The sequence below is a fragment of the Schistocerca cancellata genome, chromosome 4 (assembly GCF_023864275.1).
Source record: "Schistocerca cancellata isolate TAMUIC-IGC-003103 chromosome 4, iqSchCanc2.1, whole genome shotgun sequence".
Classification (NCBI taxonomy): domain Eukaryota; kingdom Metazoa; phylum Arthropoda; class Insecta; order Orthoptera; family Acrididae; genus Schistocerca; species Schistocerca cancellata.
In genome coordinates, this window is record NC_064629.1 from 177,546,402 (window position 1) to 177,562,656 (window position 16,255).

General features: G+C 43.0%; 1 protein-coding gene across 1 annotated transcript in view; it reads left to right on the forward strand.

Annotated features, from left to right (window-relative positions):
• LOC126185214 (serine-rich adhesin for platelets-like) overlaps positions 1-16,255 on the forward strand; it is a 504,218-nt gene that overhangs the window by 441,119 nt on the left and 46,844 nt on the right. Inside the window, exons 15-16 of the mRNA XM_049928096.1 lie at positions 5,760-6,077; positions 12,338-13,808. Coding sequence (XP_049784053.1) covers positions 5,760-6,077; positions 12,338-13,808 — 1,789 coding nt within the window. The remainder of the gene's footprint in view (positions 1-5,759; positions 6,078-12,337; positions 13,809-16,255) is intronic.

Consider the following 16,255-nt stretch of genomic DNA (forward strand, 5'->3'; position numbering starts at 1 on the left):
TACGGCTGGAAGTGACCCACATGAAGAGGCCCCCGTCGTCCCACCACCGGAACCCAGGACAGAATGGGAGACAGGCCGTCGAACTCTGGATCCTAGTCCACCCCGGGAGGGGCAAGACCCAGTGGCGGGGACGATGGGGAAGGGATGACCACAGGTGAACCAGCCTGCTGAGAAACCGGGCGTGCAAGGGGGCCGGCTCTCACTGGGGCATCGCGAACGATGGCGATGCCAGTGCTGGAGCTACTGGAGGCTGCCAAGGCTGAGAGCCATCACAGTGCGGCAGAATCACAGGGGGGAGGGGTGGTAGTGTCCCCTGAGAAACCAACACAGGTGCCGGCAATGGGGAAGCCGGTGCCCGAGGGGTCGGAGGGTGGGTGCCCAAACGTGGACGTAGCTGATTTTGGTGATGACATACCTCCTGGTCCACCATCTGCAAGGTATAGAGCTGGCAGCCATTTCAGCGCAGGACCACCGCTGGTATCCAACGTGGATTGCGACCAAACCCACGTGCCCAGACCGACATACCCGGTGGAAAGCCGGGTACTCTGTTTTGCGAAGACTGGCGAGGACCGGGCCAAAGGAGGTGCAGCGGAGTCCTAGGTTGGCGCCCGTGGAGGGGCTCTGCGGGGCTGCGTTCTCCCATAGGTGTGGTCCGGTATGCCGTCAGGAAAAATGTCAACGCCGCCTCTGCAGGAAATTCGTGCACATACTTTTTCACCTGTGTCTTAAATGTGCGCACCATGTGCTCGGCTTCCCCATTTGATTGTGGATGAAAGGGGGGAGAGCAAACGTGCCGAATACCGAAGCGCCTACAAAAATCCTGGAAGGTCTGCGACATAAACTGAGGTCCATTGTCCGAGACCAGGGTGACTGGCAGACCTTCCACAGAAAAGATTTTTGCTAGTGCCTGGATTACAACCTCTGAAGTGGTTGAGGAGCAGCGAACCACATATGGAAATTGGGAATAAGCATCAATGACAATGAGCCAAAAGCCATTGAGAAACGGGCCCGCAAAATCGATGTGAACACGTTCCCATGCCTGGGTTGCAGGCGTCCATGAAGAGAACGCTGACCTGAGAGATGCCTGTTGGCTCGCACACTGGGAACAGGCGGCCACCAAGTGCTCAATTTCTGTGTCAATACCGGGCCAGTGCACATGTCAGCGAGCCAAGGTTTTAGTACGGGAAACACCCCAGTGCCCCTCATGTAATAACGTGAGGACTTCCCTTCGCAAACTTGCAGGAACAACCATGTGAGGAGCTGTGTCATCGGTAGCCAGAAGCAGAACTCCTTCCAAGATGGAGAGGCGGTCTCGTAGAACAAAATAATTATGAAGAGGGTCCGAGGCCCGGCCTGGAGGTCGGGATGACCACCCCTGCTGAATGAGGCGAACTACTTGCCAGAGAACTGGGTCAGCTGCCATTTCCCTGGTGACTCTAGAACTAGTGATTGGGAAGCCATCAACCGCTTGGTGGGACGTCTTATCCAAATGAAAACACATAATCTCCTCTCAATCGAACTTAGGATCCGGGCCCACCAGAAGACGGGAAAGAGTGTCTGTGTTGGCATGCTGTCTGGTAGGGCGAAAATGAATATCATAATGGTACTTAGAGAGGAACAAGGCCCAGCTCTGTAGTCTGTGGGCTGCCCTATCCAGAATCTGAGAGGCAGGGCCAAATAACGATATTAACGGCTTATGGTCAGTGATTAACTGAAACTTCGTGCCATACAAGAAAGGGTGAAACTTGGTAACAGCATAGACAATGGCCAAAGCCTCTTTTTCCACCTGGGAAGAATTGGCCTGTGCGGAACTAAGAGTTTTAGACGCAAACGCCAGTGGCTGCTCGGAACCATCTGCGTTGCGATGGGCCAGGACTGCCCCCACCCCATACTGCGAAGCATCTGTAGCCAGGACCAATGGCTTATGGGGGTCAAAAGTAGCCAAACACGGCGCTGACGTGAGGAGGCCTTTCAATGAGGTGAACGCTCGCTCGCGTGCAGGCGATCAATCAAAAGGAACACCCTAGTGCAGAAGGCAGTGCAGGGGGCGGGCGATGGAGGAAGCCCTGGGAATTAACCGGTGGTAATAGGCAATCTTGCCTAAAAAGTTTGTAACTCCTTCAGCAAAGTGGGCCGCAGAAGGTCGACGATACCTTGGACCAAACTTCCTAGCAGCTGGACGCCCACATACTCAATGGACAGTTGGAAGAAGTCTGACTTACGCAGGTTGCAACGCAAGCCCACGGACCTGAATTTGAGAAAGAGGGTGCGTAGGTTGTGCAAGTGTTCCTTCGTGCTGCGGCCCGTGACAATTATGTCGTCCAGGTAATTAATACAATGAGGGATTGTCGACGTGACGTGCTCAAGATAACGCTGGAATATCACTGGGGCACTGGATATTCCGAAGGCCAACTGCTGGTATTGGTAAAGGCCAAACGGGGTGTTGACAATCGCCAGCCGTTTGGAGTCCTCATCAAGAGGTACCTGACGATAAGCCTCCGAAAGATCGATTTTCGAAAAATATTGGCCTCCCACTACGGCGGAGAACAATTCATCAGCACGAGGCAAAGGATAGGTGTCCACCACCAATTGGGAATTAATGGTGGCCTTGAAATCGCCACAAAGACGTAATTTTCCTGAGGGTTTCCTGACAATAACGAGGGGCGAAGCCTACTCACTAGAAGAAATGGGAAGAACGACCCCTAGGGCTGTCAGCCGGTCGAACTCTTCTTTGACCTGAGGGCGGAGAGCCAAGGGGATCTGCCTCGCGCATAGAAAACGCCGGTGAGCCGACGCCTTCACCGTTAAGTGAGCTTCAAAGCCTGAAACACGCCCCAGGCCCTCCTCAAAGATATCCGGAAAGTCAGATCAAAGATTCTAATGATTGATAGGGAACGTCTTTGGAGACCAACTGTATGGTGGCAGCGATAGAAAACCCAAAAGCTTGAAAGGCATCCAAGCCAAAAAGGTTAGCGGAGCTCGCATCACTGACAACAATAAAAGTAATAGGCCGAGTGACTGATTTGTAAGTCACGTCGGTAGTGAATTGACCCAGTAGGGGAATGAACTGTTTACCATAACCACGTAGACGCCGGTAAACTGGCGGCAACAGGGGCGACCCAAGGTCGGAATAAGTTTGTGCATTCAACAAAGAAACTGCCGCGCCTGTACCTACTTGCAGTTGTAATCGGCGCGACCGAACCGAAACCTCGATAAAGGGTTTGTGGGCCGATGCGTCGGGAGCCTGGCCCGATGAAACTTCCTGAATGTCAACGTCCATGTCCTCTGTAACTGCTTCCTTCGATTCTTTTGAGGCTGAGCGGCAAACTTTAGCAATGTGTCCTTTTTTATTACATTTGCGACAAACGGCCCAACGCTGGGGGCACTCCAACCGATCGTGATGTATATAGCACGACGCACAGGACGGCAACAGGGGCCGGCGGCCGGAACTCTGTTTATGCGCCGTGCGGGAGCAACCGTAATGGCCGGATTGTACCGCTCACACATCATCCACCCCGGACGCAGTGGACGCGGCCGCGCCGCGCTGAACCGCCGCGACGTCGCCCCACGCTTCCAACTGTTGACCTGCGGCGTGAGAGACTTCATACGATTGAGCAATGGACAGGACTTCCTCCAGGGAAGGGTCTTCTAACTGCAGGGCCTGTTGCCGGACCTCCCTATCAGGGGCCAAACAAAAAATGACGTCGCGCACCATAACGTGGGCATACGACTCTCGCGACTGCTCCGTGACAAAATGACACTTGCAACTAAGACCGTGCAGGGTAGCGGCCCACGCCTGGTAAGACTGATGGGGCTGCTTCTTGCATTGATAGAACTCGACCCTAGCCGCCACAACATGCGTCTGGCGGCGATAATATGAAGACAGTAATGAACACAATGCGTCAAAAGATAAGGACGAGGGTTCCTGCAACGGCGGTAGCTGCCGCAAAACTTTATACAGCGAGGGAGATATCCAAGACAAGAAAAGAGCACGACATACCTCCACATAGGCAACATGAAACGCCTGGAAATGCTGCTGAAGGCGATGTTCATACGCGTCCCAATCCTCCGCCGTCTCGTCATACGGGGGAAAGGGAGGAAGGAACGGATGGCGTGGAGAGCAACGCCGGAAGCACTTGTTTCATGGTGGCCATGAGCTCCGTCTGCTGCTCAACCAAAACCCGCACTAAATCCTCCATGCCGCGGATAAGCTGCGAAACCGGAACAACGACGCAACACGCGAAAGAACAACCCTACTCGTCACCAATTGTGTAGTAACACGGTTCACGTTTTCCGTCGCACTTCAGAGTGGACCGGGAACTGTCTCATAGGCATGCCCGATGTGAACTGACTGGGCACGGCCCGTGCTGCCTGAGTTGTTGTTGTTGTTCCGCTGGCAGAGGTCGCGGCCGAATTCTCGTGTGCCCTCTGGTGGACGGGACTCTATTTGCGGCAACTACCGTCCGTGATGCGCCGTGCCGATGTGCGCCTCCCGCGATCTTTCTGGTGGCTACTGCACCTAGCACGTCTAGCTTCTTTAGTACTATTTTATGGTCAACTGAGTCAAAAGCCTTGAAACAGTCTACAAATATGCCTGTAGCGCAGTCACTTTTGTCAGGAGCTTCAAGTACAATTTTTGTGAACTCACTAATGGGCGATACTGCACTTCTTTCACATCCGGAAACCAAACTATGATTAATTAAAAAGTTTGTATTTATTTATGTAATGTATTGGTCTCTCTTGTGATTATTTCAATTATTTTTGAGAATGAAGATAATAGTGAAACTGACCAGTAGTTTTCAGTGATTTCCACACTACCTTTTTTAGTAATGGCACATCCCGTGCATACTTTAGGTACTCTGGGAAAATAATCTGAAGTAAGGGACTCATTTATTATATTTGTTAATGGGGCTTGTATGCTGTCTATGCATGCCATCGAAACAGAGACAGTAACCTCATCTATGTTTATTGACTTCTTATTTTTGCTGTCGGATTGACTTCCTGACTTCAAGCTCTGTTGTGGGAAACATCACTGTGCTTGCTGCATGAGTCACTGTGTGTGCTACATGTGTTTTAGGAAGATTTTGCTGTAGCCTCTCTGCAATACCAGAGAAATAATAATTTCCAAAATTTGCTAATTTCTAAGAACATTCTGTTGTTCTCCCATCTTTGATTTGTATGTTACTATACTTGTGGCCACCTTTTCCATTTTTTTGTTTGTTTTTGTTTTGTAACATTCCATATTACCTTACTTTCATATTCTACATTTTTTTTCTGCAAGCAGTATCCTCCTGTATAATTTTTCATACCAGTGATAGCAATCTAGGAACCATGGATTAGTTTAGTGATTTGGTAAAGAACTGAGAAATTTAAGTCTCTGAGAGGACTTTCTAATACCTGTTGGGGCTGGTTTAAGGCCCAAGCAACACAATCTGCTGCTTGGGTCACGAAGCTGAGAGGGGTACCAGAGGTGCCACATCTGTAAGATTTCTATACAGGACATATCACAATTAGTAGTGGCTTCTTTGGGTACCATGCTGATAGGGGTTCACATACAGGCCCTGAATACCTGCAGTTATCCATCTGCTTTCCTTAGGTGCTACTGTAGAAAAAGCAGTTCCAATACTATTAATCAGATGATCCCTAGATGAATAAATAAATATCAAGTTATTATTTACTTTCGCTCACAGGTACCTATTTTATTTGAGTGTTTATTCTGTTCTATGACTAAAGTCTAAATATATATGTATATATTACAGGCCTTCTACAAGAGAACCGTTGCTAGAGGAATCAGTTGAAGATGATGATAAGAAGATTTTAAGCAGTAGTGAAGAAGATGATGGTCTGGAAGAAGATGAGGAGTACATTGATGAGGATGAAACGCCAGAAGTAAAGTCTGATGTGAAAGTGCCTTTCAAAGAGTACATCACGATACAAAGAAGTCGGCCAGTTACAGCCCCCACAGATGATACAGAGCAGTCAGGCTACCAACAGCCAAGCTCGGGTGTGCAAGAATATTCGTCACCTCAAAGAACTAGATTGACAACTACACCTATTACAGAAAGTAGCTCTCCAAGGTATTTACTTGGTCACTAATCTTTCATCCATATTAACATTAATGTCTACAGCTTTCCTGACATCTTGATTTTCCCCTTACAGATATACCATATGTATAAAGTCAAAGTTTAAGTGCAGTGAACAAGGCTGGGTAGATTGACTCTTCACAAAGGCAGGGAGATGTCTCATATGGTGTGGTAATTATGGATAAGTGCCTCTAATAGTTTGCAGCATGCTTTTTTGGCATATTCATTGCTCCCAATTATTTTCTGGAACTCTGAGGTCAGCAAAGCAGTGGGATTATCCTGTATTGTGCCTCTCTGTCTCAGTACTGGAGATGTGATGCAGCTGGCAATGTTCTACTGCTGAAGATCTACAAATCCAATGTTTTTATAAAATAGCTCAGCTACAGCACAGTTTCTAGGCAGCTGATGTGTTAGTTCCCCATGTCTCAACCACTATATTTGGCTTCTGTTAGTCTATGACTTAGCACCTGTCCAGTAATTTGGTAATGATATTCATATATTGCTGCTCTGTCCAATTTGATGACCATTTACATTAAATTAAACATTTTTTACTTTCCTTTACACTTCTTCATATACTGTCTGACATAAACCATTTGTGACAGTGGTCCTGTCATGTGCAGTCCAAGCAACATTCATTATTCATTGTTTTACATTGGTGTGAATGCCTATAAATTTTCCATCAAAATTAGTAGCAACGATTAGACTGTTTTTGTATCCAGAACTGTATCACCTGATGACTGCAAAGGCTGAACCTGAACAATTGCTTCACTCACTATGGACTTCAGCTCTTTCCTTGATACTAATTTATGGGCAAAGTATAGCTTGGAGTTCTCTCTCCAAAACCTCAAACATTTCCTTCATCCTGAACATTGCTGACCTAATTCTATATTTTCTCATAAAAATTTTTAGTTCAATTTTTAAAGTATACCTTATCATTTTTTCTCACTTCACTTACCTAGTCTCTTTTACCACATTCCACCACCCTTTCATGTACCTGATCCCTTAGTTAATTATCTCAGCTTACCTTACCTACAGTGCCGTGTAAGTGGTTCATGTAGGACCCAACTGCTATTACTGGCAACCTTTCCATTGCCCAGTCTATGTTTCTGCTATAACTTTACCTAATTTCCTTTTCTCACCTATATGTGGACTTTTCAGTAGCTTTCTGTTTTCTTTCCTGCATCATTTAACATCTTGTGGTCTGACCATCACCATCTCAATCATACTTTATTTGATTCTTTTCTACTTCACACTGCTATAACTTCCTTGCATGCTGTGTGGTTCTATAGTGGATACAGGAGCAATGAACAGATGCTCTTCACAAACAGAGAATCAGATATTAATTTATTCTACATCCAATATTAAATAGTGAAAATAATACATAAATATTAAATAGTAAAAATATTACATAACTTTATTGCGTAGTTGCAGTGTCAGTTCCAAACAGTAGCTTTGAATGTTGAAATATATACAGATACAAAAGATTTATAAATCTATCACTCTTCAAAACAATTTCTATTCAGAATATATCAAGCCCTGGCCACTATGAAAGTCTGTAAATGTTATTCTACTGGCAAACACACAATATGTGGCTTAGTGCATAAAAGTTCGAACTCAAGTACACTCCCCACTGGAGCTCCAGAGAGGGAAAGCTCGCATCTCATTGATAGTGGCATAATCATTCATGACAGTGCCCTCATTCTGTGGTGGCAGCTGTAGGAAATGGGGTGGCATAACTGGTGGTGTGCGTATTTGAAAGTGCGGCCAAATGGATGGTGCCCGATACTGCACATATGTTGAAGGTTGTATTTTTCTTCAGAACTGACAGTGTGCCCTTTCCATCACTGCTAATTTCATCTTTCAACTTGTGATGTATGTTAGTTTAAAAAAAAAACCTTCCTTCATTTCAAAGGATGTTGGTCCTGGTGATTTAATGTTAAAGGATGTGCCTGGAAACTGTGAGACTGTGGGATTAAATCATGGTTGGACCACAGACATTTTCAGCTTGGCTTTAATCTAACCTTTACCTCAATAAACTGTAGGTCCCCTTTCCCTGGCTAGATGATTTGGGTATTTTAGGGACCAGCACATTGACACAATGAAGTCCAGTTCAAAGCCTTGAACCTGACTGTTGAGCCACACAAAATTAAAAAAAAATAGAGTTCATGGCTAGATTCATTAATTCAGTAGTGTTAAAGGAAGAGGTTATTCAGCACTTTTATACAATGATTGTTGTTGTCTGAAACTTGGTGACAATCATTAGAAAGAGAGTGTTGCAGTAGACTGCAACAGATACCATGAGAAGAAGGATACATTCATACAAATGCACTTGGCTCATCATCATCATCATAATTTAAGACTGATTATGCCTTTCAGCGTTCAGTCTGGAGCATAGCCCCCCTTATACAGTTCTTCCATGATCCCCTATTCAGTGCTAACATTGGTGCCTCTTCTGATGTTAAACCTATTACTTCAAAATCATTCTTAACCGAATCCAGGTACCTTCTCCTCAGTCTGCCCTGACTCCTCCTACCCTCTACTGCTGAATCCATGAGTCTCTTGGGTAACCTTGCTTCTCCCATGCGTGTAACATGACCCCACCATCTAAGCCTGTTCGCCCTGACTGCTACATCTATAGAGTTCATTCCCAGTTTTTCTTTGATTTCCTCATTGTGGACACCCTCCTGCCATTGTTCCCATCTACTAGTACCTGCATTCATCCTAGCTACTTTCATATCCGTAACCTCAACCTTGTTGATAAGGTAACCTGAATCTACCCAGCTTTCGCTCCCATACAACAAAGTTGGTCGAAAGATTGAACGGTGCACAGATAACTTAGTCTTGGTACTGACTTCCTTCTTGCAGAAGAGAGTAGATCGTAGCTGAGCGCTCACTGCATTAGCTTTGCTACACCTCGCTTCCAGTTCTTTCACTATGTTGCCATCCTGTGAGAATATGCATCCTAAGTACTTGAAACTGTCCACCTGTTCTAACTTTGTTCCTCCTATTTGGCACTCAATCCGTTTATATTTCTTTCCCACTGACATTACTTTCGTTTTGGAGATGCTAATCTTCATACCATAGTCCTTACATTTCTGATCTAGCTCTGAAATATTACTTTGCAAACTTTCAATCGAATCTGCTGTCACAACTAAGTCATCCGCATATGCAAGACTGCTTATTTTGTGTTCACATATCTTAATCTCACCCAGCCAGTCTATTGTTTTCAACATATGATCCATAAATAATATGAACAACAGTGGAGACAGGTTGCAGCCTTGTCTTACCCCTGAAACTACTCTGAACCATGAACTCAATTTACCGTCAACTCTAACTGCTGCCTGACTATCCATGTAAAGACCTTTAATTGCTTGCAAAAGTTTGCCTCCTATTCCACAATCTTGTAGAACAGACAATAACTTCCTCCTAGGAACCCGGTCATATGCCTTTTCTAGATCTATAAAGCATAGATACAATTCCCTGTTCCACTCATAACACTTCTCCATTATTTGTCGTAAGCAAAAAGATCTGGTCCTGACAACCTCTAAGAGGCCTAAACCCACACTGATTTTCATCCAATTGGTCCTCAACTAATACTCGCACTTTCCTTTCAACAATACCTGTGAAGATTTTACCCACAACGCTGATTAAAGAGATACCTCTGTAGTTGTTACAATCTTTTCTGTTTCCATGTTTAAAGATTGGTGTGATTACTGCTTTTGTCCAGTCTTATGGAACCTGTCCCAACTCCCAGGCCATTTCAATTATCCTGTGTAGCCATTTAAGACCTGACATTCCACTGTATTTGATGAGTTCCGACTTAATTTCATCCACCCCAGCCGCTTTATTGCACTGCAATCTATTGACCATTTTTTCCACTTCCTCAAATGTGATCCTATTTCCATCATCATTCCTATCCCATTTTACCTCGAAATCTGAAACATTACTGATCGCATTTTCACCTACATTGAGCAACTCTTCAAAATATTCCCTCCATCTGCCCAAGGCATCCACAGGATTCACCAGCAGTTTTCCTGACCTGTCCAAAATACTTGTCATTTCCTTCTTACCTCCCTTTCGAAGACTGCTAATTACACTCCAGAGTGGTTTTCCAGCAGCTTGACCCATAGTCTCCAACCTGTTTCCAAAGTCTTCCCACGATTTCTTCTTCGATGCTGCAATTATCTGTTTGGCTTTGTTTCTTTCTTCAACATAACTCTCTCTGTCTACCTGGGTTCTGGTATGTAGCCATTTTTGATACGCCTTCTTTTTCCTTTTACAGGCGGCCTTGACTGTATCATTCCACCAAGCTGTTTGCTTCATCCTACTTTTACACACTACTGTTCCAAGACATTCTTTAGCCACTTCTAGTACTGTGTCCCTGTACCTTGTCCATTCCTTTTCCAATGACTGTAATTGACTACATTCAACTAACTGGTACCTTTCTGAGATCGCTGTTATGTACTTGTGCCTGATTTCCTTATCCTGAAGTTTCTCCACTCTTATCCTCCTACATATGGACCTGACCTCCTGCACTTTCGGCCTCACAATCCCAATTTCACTGCAGATTAAATAATGATCAGTGTCATCAAAGAATCCCCTGAATACACGTGTGTCCCTCACAGCCCTCCTGAATTCCTGATCTGTCATTATATAGTCAATGACAGATCTGGTTCCCCTGCCTTCCCAAGTATACCGGTGAATGTTCTTATGTTTAAAAAAGGAGTTTGTGATTACTAAGCCCATACTGGCACAGAAATCCAAGAGTTGTTTCCCGTTCCTGTTGGACTCCATATCCTCTCCAAATTTACCCATAACCTTTTCATACCCTTCTGTTCGATTTCCAATCCTGGTGTTAAAATCACCCATGAGCAGAACACTGTCCTTGTCCTTTACTTTAACAACTACATCACTGAGTGCCTCATAAAAACTATCCATCTTATCTTGATCTGTCCCTTCACAATGCGAATATACTGACACAATCCTAATTTTCTTGCTAGACACTGTCAAATCTATCCACATCAGTCATTCGTTTACATACCTTATTGCAACTACGCTGGGTTCCATTTCTTTCCTGATGTAAAGCCCTACACCCCATTGTGCTATTCCTGCTTTGACTCCTGACAGGTAGACCTTGTATTCTCCCACTTCCTAGGGAGATGGCAAAATCTTTTATGCAGCACTCATGTTGCATTATTGAAGATAATGAACTACATGTCACACTAGATGCTGACACTACATTTTTCACTATAATGGCAAGAATATTAAGCCAATAAAAGGAATTCTAAACCTTTTAGTTATTTTTAAAAGAAAGCAATTACTTTACTGTGCTTAAAGTATATTTGTATATTTGAATTCAGTTGTTACTTACAATTTTTGCAAGTCAGAAAACAACAAAAAAATATGAAAAAATATTATGAAATTATTCAGGTAATTATCATTCAGTGGAGCTTCATGCTGTTGAGCACAACTTGCTTGATTTCAATGGCTGCTTCACAACCTGTGCCATCTGAATCCTTCCCCTAGCACCAGATTTTCCAAAATATGAGGAGAGGAGTTACACACACAACAGTTCCTTTGTTTCTGTAATCCTGCTGGCTTCATTCTTTGCTATCCCCTGCATCCACACCCTCAACCTAACAGTCTGTCCTTTGTCCGTTCCATCACCCCCACCCAATCAACTCCACAATGCCATTGTGATCGTGCACTGCACAAATTCACCTGCACCTTTGCGTCACATTCCTGTGCCGTGCACATGCTGCTGCCTCCCTCTGTCTTGTCAGCCACCCTTCCCAAACTCTCTTTCCTCCCTCTTTTCTCCCTTCACCCACTCTACCTGACGCAATCCAAGTACATGTTTCAAGATACTGTCCTCAGTCGTGACGTAGTCAGTGTGTGTGTGTGTGTGTGTGTGTGTGTGTGTGTGTGTGTGTGTGCGCGCGCGCGCGCGCGTGTGCGCAGAAAAGGATTAATCCAAAAGCCAGTGAAGTTTCCGTTCTTTTTTGTGTGCCTGTTGATCACTTAACACCTCCACTACTTGGTAAGTTGCTACCTTTACTCCTAAATTAGATATAGTCTGTTAGAAATTTTCATGTCTTTCCTTTTATTATTTTTATTGTTTCTCAGAATTCCTATCTGTTTGTCAGGATACTGTTTATATCAGCAACTGTGTGCCTTTTTTTTACTTTATGTGTGAAACATTATATGTATAAAAATTTCAGTTTTGATACTAACACAGTACTTAAAATTTTCAGATATGTCACCATCAGTAGAGTCAGATCTACCACAGAATCGAACACAATCAATTTTGAAGATGGGAGTAACAGGGATATTAGCTCTCTTCTGAATTCAGATGATAGCACAGCTGCTGGAAGACTTGAGCAAATACAGTCAAACATTCAGACTACAACACCTTTTACACCGCCAAGTACAGCTTCTGATGAGCTCAAAGTGCAAAATAGACAGAATTATTTCCAGCATTCCACAAAACGTGCTAATATTCTGACAGCCTCAAGTCCAGCTATATTTGAGTCAGCTGAGCAAACCACCAAGTTTGCTGAAGAGGATGGCAACATCCCTATTAGTTCAGATAATCCAGTAAGTGCTTTTAGTGCAACAATTTCCAATACAGAAGAGTCAACTACAAAATCATTCAGGCAGTTTAAAGTGAGGCCCACTGTGGTTACGACAACCCTTGTCCCAGACACTTCTTCAGAAACTACAACAAGAACGAGGATCAGACCTGGCTCAGATAGGAGGAGATTTCGTCCCAAAGCTGAAACTACAACTAGTTCTTCAGAGTCATCAACAGAGTCCACTGAGACAGTGAAGGGCCAACAAAGAAGGTTTCAACTGAAGACAGAAGCGACCACAGTTTCTGAGGCTACAGAGAAACCTAGACCTAGATTTCGTCCTAAGTCTGAAACTACGACAGGTGCTCCAGCCACAGAAAATAGGAGGAGACCACAAAATATCTCAGAAACAGGCACTGAAGAAAATTCAGACACTCTAAGAAGTTCACAAAGTAAAACAGAAATTTCTGAAGAAGGTGTGACAGAAAGATTGAGACGATTCCGTCCCAGAACTGAATCTTCTCGCGAGACTGAAGTAGATGAAGATGTGGCTCAGGGGAGCACAACTACTGAACAGCTGACATCTGTCCCTGGAGGAGCACTGAAGCCCAAGTTGTCAAGCTCACAAGCTACTGCTGCCACAGAGTCACTAGGGCTAGGCATTACTTCAGCGAATACTGCAGAAACGTCAAAAAAGAGAGAGAACAATAACATTTTACAAGATGATGAATCTCTGTCATCATCATCATCATCATCATCACCATCATCATTGTCTACCATAAAATCTACTAGTCCTATAACTGCAGATGAAGAAAGTACTGAAAGGTCTGCAGAACGTGAACTCATATCAACATCTCATATTTCGACAGAGAAAGTAATGACTATACCAGGCACAAAAGACCCAGCAACAGATTACTCCTCTAGGTACAGAGATTTCAGTACAGTCCCTCCTACAGATCTGCTGTCAACCTTACAGTATTCAACAGTGGATGAAAAGGAACCTGTTCTCAGTACTTCGCAACACTTACTGCAGACTGGAATAGCGGAAGTTACTTCTAGCCAAGCTTTTAGTACTACTGAGACAGTTTCAGAATACTCCAGGAGCACTAGTGACAGAGGAAGTGACACAGAAAAAACATCAGTTCCAGCTTCAGTAAGTAAAGCTCTGAATGGTCAATTTCTTTTTGATAAAAATAATTCGGGGTTTTTAATATATAATGCTATTATTATGATGATAGTCAGATTGATGTCTTATAGTAATATAAACTGTATAAAAACTTAAGAAGTTACAGTATGCTGCAACTGAGATATGTTGCAAAGATAAGGTACCTATCTGTGTGTGTTGTTTCCTAATTACATCTCTGTGTGTTCCATAACTTTTATGTAAGGAATGAAAGTCAGTGTCATACCGAAATTCAGCTCAAAGTAGCTTTTTCCTAGATGGTTCTACAGGATCCTGAATGCTGTAATTCTGTCTGAAAAGTAGGGGCATGTGGGAAAGGAGATTTATGGTGAGGGGGAGGAGAGGACAAAGATGACCCAAGAAGTATACATCACATCCTGGGAAGTCTCAGGCTGAACTTGAACTTTTGACTGTCTCACAGTCTAGTGACATTTGTTGATACTTCCTCTGTGACAGATCTTATCAGTGTAACTTATTCTTACAATCAAAATTACATTTCAGTCTAATTCCCTATGTTTCATTTGATTTATCAGCATTTTGTTCCTACTTAATTTTGTTGTTTCATCTGAATGTTCACAACTTGCTTTTGAACTGATTAAATGTGGTAATCTAGTTTATCAACAGAGATCAAAATGTTCATTTACAACCCATAAATATTTACATATGACAGAGCATACTATTTTAACATGTAGGCTACTTAAGCAGAAACTACTCTACCTGAAAACGATCTTGTGGTCCAAATTGAAATTTTGGTGATTGGAACTTACCATCATCAGCATTATTATCTTCATTTCGAGGATTGGGCTGTTGCTTGTTTGGAACTCAATAACAAAATTATTTTCATCTTTTTTGAGTCCTTCCAATATCTCTTTCCTCACTTGGCTTGTTGTTCAGGATCGTGTGGGGAATTCTGTGACCTGACATTCTCATGAGCTGTTGTCTCCAATCTTCATGATAGTTCTGAATTTTTTCATTCATATTGAAAATACTTAATTCTGCTCTAATATCTTCATTTTTGATCATGTCTCTACTTCATCTTTCAAAGGAACATAATCTCTGCTTTTAGAATTTTATTTTATTGTTTTTTCTTTGTGGTAACCCAGGAACCACCATCATTTTATAGAATTTCATGATGGTCTGTTTTTGTACATTATGGCCCAAACTTGTGCTAATGGTATCACAGACAGCTTGAAAGTTGTGTGTCTGGTTTGAGTGCTTTAAGGAAGTCCAGAGCTGTGCTGGTAGTAGCATAGCTACTGGCAAGGTCACCCAGGCTGAAGTGGTCTTGACTGAGGAGCCAGACAGAGAGTGTCCCAAAACGTAGGACCAACCAAGGTGGCACAGTGGTTAGCATATTGGGCTTGCAATTGGGAGGACAATGGTTAAAACCCGTGTCTAGCCATCCTGATGTAGGTGCCTAGACTGGACCATAATAGTACATAAAATTGAATTGTGTGGGGCACAGGTCTAAGACACCATTAGCGTTCAATAAAACAATCTTGTCAATCATATTTCCTAACAGACTACTGCTGCTTGTCAAACATGAACACTGTCTTCTCAGATACTCATATGTAGCAGGTATAGACTTGTACATCTACTGTCAATCTTTTTGCAGTAAAGTAGAGGTTCCGCAAATCATTTCACAGGAACTAACAGTGCCACATACAGAAATAATTAGTTGGTAACAATGATACACTTAAAGAATATAGATCACAAAATGATGAAATTTTTGTGAGGTTATTAAGCTTATCAAACTGTTTGTATTTAGCCTTCTGGCTACTGGTTTTGGTACACAGTAACATCCTCAGGCCATCCTATGATCAAAAACTTCCAGTACCTACTTAGAACAATAATGCAAGAGAAATTTACAAAATATATTCTCACTGTGACAGCAAAACATATAGATAGCACATTATTCCTGACATACACTCATCATGCTTGCTTCCCTCTGGATGCTCAATTTATTTTCAATAAAAATAATTTTGTGTTTTTAATATATAATGCTGTTATTATGTTGATGGCCAGATATGTGTTTTATAATGATATAAACCAAATACAAATGGTAAATGTAAACATGGCTACAAGGATTTTTCTATTTTGCTTTTGACATTTTATTAAATAGTAACTATTTTATTCTTAGTTTTGTTATATAATTTTTTAATTTCATAACTTATGTTATGCCAGGGGTAATGGGCTAGCTATAAATTTTAAGATTGTGCTGTGTATCATATGTTGCTATCATAATGAAAAAATATTTTGTAAATTTCTCTTGGATTATTATTCAAACTATGTACTGGAACATTTTGGTCCTGGGATGGCTTGAAGATGGTACTATGTACAGAAACCAGTAACCAGTAGGCAGTAGGCTAAATACAAAATTGCGACTACAGACTAAAGCATATATATTTATCATCAGA